We start from the raw sequence: 8,164 nt of genomic DNA, 5'->3' as shown, positions 1-8,164 counted from the left end.
TCTCTCTCTCTCTCTCTCTCTCTCTCTCTCTCTCTCTCTCTCTTCTTTGATACCTGAGATTCAACTCCAGACCTTGTACTTGCCAGGCAGGTGCTTATGCCACTGATCTATTTCCTCGGCCCCATTGAAAATAATTTTTAACCACTCATATCCCCAGACCTTTTGTTTGTAAAATGTGAAAAAATAACAAAACTTGCTTCAGAGATGTCATGAGGGTACAGTGAGATACCTGTGAAGTTCCTAAGATGGTACCAGCTACTTAAAACTCGCAACAAACATTAACTGTCACCATTAGGTATATTATGCTTCAATTGTTTGGACATTTCTACTTTATGACATCTAGAACCTAGTTTTTGTCCACTGATAGCCTTGAATGTCTCCCAGTTTTTCTCATCAAAATCTTGTTTTAAAAACTGCTTGGAACAAATTGGACTGTTTTGATCAATTAAGAGTAAAAATTACTTTATCTCTATATACCACTTAGCCAGTATTTCAGAAACAGTGTTAACCAGAAGATCTCCTACAGTGCTGAATTATGTGTGGGCTAGTGATTAACAAAAACAACAAAAAAGTACAGTACTGACTGAGGTGTACAATCAGTGAAATTGAGTCCTATCTACTTTTATCATTTTCCTAGATAGCTCATTCTAGGCCCACAACACTATTCTTTCAGGCTGTTCAGTTAGGTTCATTTGCATGAGATCAGCATGTTGAACACTTATGCCAGTTCCATCTTGCTATCCTAATCAGTTGATCTGTTATTCACTGACTGTTCATTACACAGATATATAAGGTAATTCTGCATTTTAGGTTAAATGAAAGTGAAAAGAAAAGAAATGGAGGCTCTCTTTGATTACTGAGTTGATCTGTAATTTATGTAATAGTTTAAAAATGTAGATGTGTCTTAAATTTTTTTCTTGCTCTACTGCTCTGTCATAGTAGCCAGAAACAATGGAAGAATCTATAAATATTAGAATTCTTTTTTCTCTGATCTCTTCTGAGTAAATGTTAGTTTCTTTTAGAAAGTTAACCTCCAAAAAAAGCACAAAGTTTTTTAATCCAGTCTTAAGTAGGTAATAGTTTTCTGCTTTGCTGTTCATTCATCCGTCCTGGTTATATAATAGTTTGCTTTTCTCTCTTGATAGTTGTAGGGTTATAAAATTTTAATAAAAAGAACCCAGTGGCCAGATGTGGTGGTGCACGTCTATAATCTCAGCACTGAAGAGTCTGAGACAAGACGTTCACTGTGAGTTCAAGGCCAGGGTGGACTACAGAGAGTTCAAGGCCAGCCTAAACTTCATAGTGAAATCTGTCTCCAAAAGGCAACAATTAAATTAAAAATAAAAACCCAAAGAATCAGGTTTATTTCCATAAAATAAATGCTGTCACATAATATATACCTGCTGTATAATTAGAAGCCTTTAGATGCCTCTGATTCTTTCTCTTCTCTTTTCTGGTTAGTGCCCTGGAATCTTAGCCTATAGTGTGCCACCACTGATCAGTTGTGAGTCAAGTAGCCAAAGGGAAATAATTCATAATGAAGTCAAGAGATAATGTAGAAATAAAGCAGAAAAGGATTGATAGATCTTTTCTAAGGATTGATATACTGTAGCTGAAAAGGAAAAAAAGAGCTCATCTTATGCCTTCAGGTTCTTTTTCATGAGGGAATAGATAAGTCTTCAGAAATGGACCCATACCATGAATTAGGTTCCAAAAGCTCAAAAGTAGACAAAAATGGTCTACTTGAAGTAATCCTAGGGTCAGATCTGGGCTGAGTCCTCAAAGGAGTGCTGAGTTAAGCCAGAATACCTGAAAACCAGTTCCAAATCTCAAAAAATAAGAATGAATTCTTGGATGTGAAACTGAATCAAGATCCAAGTGAAGATAATTAGAACAGAAACAAGCAGAAAGAGGGCAAACGCTTCACTGCAAGTTGTCATTGACTATTTCCACACTACTGTTGTGGGTTTATCATTGCTTAGCTGTCTCAGATTTGCTTAAAAGTACAGGTTAAAAAAAAAAAAAAGTACAGGTCAAGCAAGACATAGTGGCATACACCTGTAATCTCAGCACTAGGGAGGTTGAGACAGGAGGATTGTTTTTGAGTTTGAGTCCAGCCTGAGCTACAAAGTGAACTCAAGGCCAACCTGAGACCCTGTCTCAAAAAGATGGGGGTGGGGGGAAATGCAGGTCAGACAGGCTGGATTAGAGGTGAAAGTAACATGTCTACAGGACAGGAAGTGAAATGTTATCCCTGGAAGAAAAGTGACAACAGAGACCGCAGATGGGATTTCTTTAAGTGTTTTTTTGGTTTGTTTGTTTGTTTTTTGTCTGTATTTTGGACAAGGTCTACAGGGTCTCACTACACAACTCTTCTGTGTTTTAAACTTGCACCAAATTAACAGAGATGCAATTATATATGTGTATGTGGTAAATAAGTTGTATCATAAAATATTTTCCTCACATTCTGCTAAAACAAAAAATAGTGAAACATTTGAACATGTATTCTAAATAGACTGCTCCCTCATTCCTATGTGGAAAGTTTCTTCTTTTTTTTTTTTTTTTTTTTTTTTTTTTTTTGTAGAACCAGGAATTGAACTCAGGCCCTTGTGCTTGCCAGGCAAGCTCCTATTCTATTGAGCTATCTCCCTGGGCCCCCTATGTGGAAAGTTTCTACAAAATGAAAATTAAGAAAATTCTTATGAATGTGGGTGCTAAATGAAACGCATCTTCCTTTATGTTCTCTTATGCACATTGGTAATGAAATTTTAAACTAGAAAAGCAGCAACAGGAATTCCTCTAAGAGAAATCTGTACTTGAACTCTACCTCAGAGGTTCCCCATACCATCTCAGTCCCTCTTCTTTCTGGGCAGAACAACAGGGTTGCTGTGAGGTACTGAGATAATGTAAGTGACAGTGTCTTAGAAATTGTAAAGCACTATAGGTGGTAGTTATATGCTTTTGCCACTTTCCTATTTCTTTCTTTGACTTTCATATTTCTGTAGATAATGGCACTGTTTTCAGTCTCTATACTAATTCCAACTTTATTGATTCTTTTTTTGTATGATTTGTTTTGTTTTGTTTTGTTTTGTTGATATAAGATCTTGCTACACAATTCAGACTTATAGTGATCTTCCTGTCTCAGCCTCCCCAGCACTGGGATTATAGATGTGCACCACCATACCCGGTTTCGTTTCAGGTCGCATCGTGCACCTGGATTCGGGGGTGGGTATGGCATGCAGTACCAAGGATAGAACCCAGGTCATTGCATTTGCCAGGCAGGCACTTAGACCACCAAGCTATCTCCCCAGCCCTTTATTGATTCTTTGAGGCCTTTTGTAAGTGTTTCCTCTTGTGAAATCTTTCCTGATTCCTCAGCAACTAGTTATAATTTCTCCTTTTTTTGTCTCCCTGTTGCACCAATTATGTTTATATTTTTGTTTTTGTATACATATGTGAATAGCACATATTTGTTCTTGAAAAGAGCTTCATGTTCTACAAAGTCATACATTAAAAAGAAATAAAAACTGTAGGAAAGTAGGGATAATAAGTAGACCACTTACAGTCTGTACAGCTAGCCAGGCTCTGAGGCACTCACCTTTAATCCCCAGCCCTGGGAACGCTGAGACAGGAGAATCCTTGTGAGTTCAAGGCCAGCCAGAACTATATAGAGAGAGCTGTTCCCAAACAAAACAAAAATAAATAAAAACCTGTAAAATAAAAAAATCTATATAACTTTGTAATCAGGCCACTAATAAAAGTAATCCTAATATGGAATTATTTTCATGATTTTCTATTATGTCAATAAATGTCTAATTACATTGAATTGAAGGACCTTGTAATAAAAACTGTTCTATTCATCTTTGCTTTTTAAAATAGAATGCAGAAACTGATAAAAATATCTATATTTTAAAAAGTAATCCTAGGGCTGGCCAAATAGCTCAGCAGATTAAAGCACCTGTTTATGCAGACACAGTGGCCAGGTTCAATGCCCGGTGCTGTGCTGGCCCCACCCCCCTGGTGTGCTGAGATGGAAATAGAGACGGCATGGTGGTGCACGCCTGTAATCCCAGCTTTTGGAAGGCTGAACACAGGCAGATTGCAAGTCTGATCTACATAGTGAGACCCTGTAGACCATCTAGACCCTGTCCTAAAATACAAAAAAAAAAAAAGAATCCTAATAAAGTAGTGGCACAATAAATCTCTCCTGGCAGTACTGTTGTGTGCTGTATTGTGTGTGTGTGTGTGTGTGTGTGTGTGTACACACATGCTATATTGATTGAAGGTAGTGGACATAGTATCTGGTCCTTATTTCAACAGGGAAACAACAACCTAAACTACTAAAAAAAAAAGGGGGGGAAGAGGAAAAGAGAGGACTGAGGGTGTAGCTTAGTGTTGGAACACTTGCTTAGCATACCCAGGCCTTGGGCTCAATCCCCAGCACTGTGGTTGTTTTGTTTTCATTTTTAAAATAATGAAATGTTGTTGCTTCTGTCTCATTTGTGGTTGCCTATTCCCCCGGAGCTTAAGGTATGGAAAGTACAGCAGCTTTGCAGGTTGTAGAACTGAGCACTTCCTTCAGGAAATGCTGTTGTGGGATTTTTTATTTCTTCATTCATATATTCATAAAGCTTCCTCTTTAATCATGGGGAAATTTACCCATGCTGGAAAAATTACATATGAATCAGTATACCTTCTGCACTGCACCAACACTGTCTCAATGCCTACCAGTCTCCTAGAGCTAGGGCACTTCATCAGGGTGTGCCACGCACATCCCATCCATCTTTGCTCCACTGTCTCTGAGCTTGCTGAGGACAGAGGTTGGCTGTAACTGTATTTCTCCAGCAGTGCCTGTGCTAGAGCACATGGAGATCTGATGTATCTATTGGTTTGAATTAAATGAATTGTTCACTGAATAATACCATGTGCGCTATACTATAGTATACAGAAGGTCCTTAATGTGAGGATGACAAAATTAAACAAGATTTACCATGGCTCCCTTTGCTGTCAGTACAAACATTTTAAGATTATAAATGCTCTGTTTAGAGATTACATGCTATTACACACATATCTCTGTTGACTGTCAAGAAATTATTTCTGATGCTTCCTGGAGACTAAGTCCAGTCCTATGCAAAATTCTACCAATTTGTCTCTATTTCAGTGTTCAATCACTACACTAAAAGCAAGCAGGAAAGTTTTGCAGACCAACTATGTTTTGCTGTATTGACTGAAGTAGTGAGAAAAAAATATGTTATTTTAACAAGGAGATGACAGCTTAGGCTGTTTAAAAAGGAAAAAGAAAACCTATCCATTAGTAATTTCACTCTTTTCCTAAGGTAATCCCAACAGGAATATATTTCCTTATTTAATTCTTATTGTGGGCAAAAGGCAGATAATGGCTTGTATGTTGTCAGAGTAGTTATCTTAATCATGAACTCAGATGTATCACTACCACTTAATAATTATGTCTTAGGGGCCAGGGAAATGGCTCAGTAGGATAAGCACTTGACTGCAAACGCAAGGATCTGAGTTCAATCCCCGGTTCCGCCCAAAAAAATAATTATGTCTAAGGCATTATACACATTGCTCAAGTAAGGAGTGGTAAATATCAGCTTTCTCTTTCTTCAGAATGTGAAGAGGCTCCTGCAGAATCCCAGAGTAACAGAGTTGGATGCTGCCCGCCTAGTGATGCTTTATGCTTTACATTATGAGCGACACAGCAGCAACAGCCTGCCCGGCCTTATAGTGGACCTCAGGAACAAAGGCGTTTCGGAGAAATATCGGAAGGTACCCAATTGATATATTAACCCCAGCAAACAACCAATTCTGTTATAGTCTTCCATCTAATAAATCATAAGTCATACTTTTAAATGTACAGTAATGTGTGATTCCCTTTTTATGTCATTTCTTTAATAAAGTTACTGTTTATGAAACAAAGTTTTTGATCTCTAAGCAATAAAAAACTATCTCCCCCTCCCTTTATTTTTATAGCTCGTGTCTGCAGTTGTTGAATATGGTGGCAAACGGGTTAGAGGAAGTGATCTCTTCAGCCCCAAAGATGCCGTGGCTATAACCAAACAGTTCCTCAAGGGCTTGAAGGTATAGACATCTCTCTGCTCCCCTGTGTAAGAAATAGTTAAAGCTCCTAAGGCAGAGCCTGAATAAACACGATCTTCAGAGTACATTCAGGATTGCTGCTGGTTTAGTACTATGTCAATTAAATGAAATTAAAGCAGATGTCCTCGTTAGTGTTTTTTCTTATTGGTCTCGGTGTTGGACCACTATCAGCACTGGAGCAAAGAGCCAAGCAAGTAAAGAACTGGAGACGTTTGCAGGAAGTACTGAAGGGCAGAACAATTTCATTAGTTATACTTAGTTTTCTCCATTTGTTTATAATTGAAGATTTAAATACTTTTTTTTTTTGGCAGAACCGGGGATTGAACTCAGATCCTTGTGTTTGCCAGTCAAGCATTTATCCTACTGAGCCATCTCCCAGGCCCCTAAATACTTTGTTTTTGAAAATTAAAGAGAAAATAAATATTTTTTGATCTTTTAAAATAATAACCTACTTTTTTAATGGTCAAAAAATTAATTTTAATGTGCTAACCTCTCGCGGTCCCTGAAATGCTTCCACTTTCTTGTGTTTTGTTTTTTGAGACAGGGTCTTGTGTGTAGTTCAGACTGGCCTTGAACTCACCATGGAGCCCAGGCTGGCCTCATAGTGGATGCCTCAGTCCCCTGAGGGCTGGGGTCACAGGCATGCATCTTTATGCCAGGCTCTTTGTTGCTTAAAATCCCCTTTCTACACAAGCTTTCTTTGCTTTATCTGTCATGTACCATTTTCACAGATAAGTGAGACTCAGTGAATACATGATAAAGATTTAAACTATTGTAGTTTTATAGCTAGCCACCTGGCCATACATGGCGGTGCATGCCTGTAATCCCAGTGCTTTGGAGGCGAAGGCACAGAGATTGCTGCAAGTTCAAAGCCAGCCTGAACTGCATAGTGGAACCCTGCATTAAAAACACAAAACAAAAAACTAGTGTGAAATTGTGTTTTTATGAAGTTAGAACATTTTTCATAAATTTTTATATATTTTCATATATCCTAAATTGCTGTTTGAGTTTCTACTGAATGTATAACCTTTTCTAATTTATGAATATAGTTCAAAATGACATAAAACCATTTTCTCCTGTTTTAGGGAGTAGAAAATGTGTATACACAGCATCAGCCTTTCCTGCATGAGACCCTGGACCTACTCATCAAAGGAAAGCTTAAGGAGAACCTCTATCCTTATGTGGGCCTCAGCACACTCAGAGACAGGTGAGTCACATAGATATTAACAGTAAAAACCAGAAACACTGAGAGAAAAGGAAATTTAAAGTAATGTTAGGGACAAACACTGAAATTATACTATTCTAGGGGCTGGAGAGATGGCTCAGTGGAATAAGTGCTTCCCTGGCAAGCATAAGGGCCTGAGTTCAATCCCCAGTTCTGAAAAAGAAAAAGAAAAGAAAAGAAAAGAAAGAAATTATACTATTCTGTTCCACCTTTCTCTATTATTTCATTCTAAGATACATTTGGTTTTTCATATCAGTATTAGATAGGAATTATCCTGCTAGCCCTAAGACATTTTCTTGCTTTGAAATAAAGAAATAGGTGTTTTGGAGGGCTCCAAATCTTTACATTCTGTATTTTAGTAGTATGCCAGTTTGCTTACACCATTTAAGGTTCAGTTTTATGGCACCTAGCATTTGGAGTCTCAAACATCAGAGCCAAAAATAGATTTACTGCTTGATTGCCATTCGGAGCAGGTTGTTACTATTCTTGGTGAGGACTAGACTTTGCCAAATGTGGCCAGCACACAAACTGGGAGACCTAATTAACAAAGGCCATTTGTCACCAAGGAGAAAAGAATGGTTTTCTTTTAGCTATAATTTTAATACAGTAATTTTTTTCTTTTTCTATTGATCTTTTAAAATTTTATTATTATGATTAGTTTTTTAAACAACTTTTTTCCCCCATAATTTTATTGAGAAACAAATAGCAATGAGACAGTTTCAAACCAAGTTGGTAGGACAGTTTCAATAATTAACACATTGCATACATTCTTCCTAGTGGTTAATTGCTGTACAAGAAGCGGACATGATATCCTATTTACAA

General features: G+C 37.6%; 1 protein-coding gene across 1 annotated transcript in view; it reads left to right on the top strand.

Annotated features, from left to right (window-relative positions):
- The window catches only part of Vps45 (vacuolar protein sorting 45 homolog), an 82,601-nt gene that overhangs the window by 23,118 nt on the left and 51,319 nt on the right, over positions 1-8,164 (top strand). Inside the window, 3 exon segments of the mRNA XM_004649074.2 lie at positions 5,629-5,787; positions 5,992-6,099; positions 7,203-7,324. Coding sequence (XP_004649131.1) covers positions 5,629-5,787; positions 5,992-6,099; positions 7,203-7,324 — 389 coding nt within the window.

The sequence above is a fragment of the Octodon degus genome, unplaced genomic scaffold, assembly GCF_000260255.1.
Source record: "Octodon degus isolate 3935 unplaced genomic scaffold, OctDeg1.0 scaffold00048, whole genome shotgun sequence".
Classification (NCBI taxonomy): Eukaryota; Metazoa; Chordata; class Mammalia; order Rodentia; family Octodontidae; genus Octodon; species Octodon degus.
Note: the sequence above shows the minus strand (reverse complement) of the source record. Positions and strands in the feature narration are given on the sequence as shown.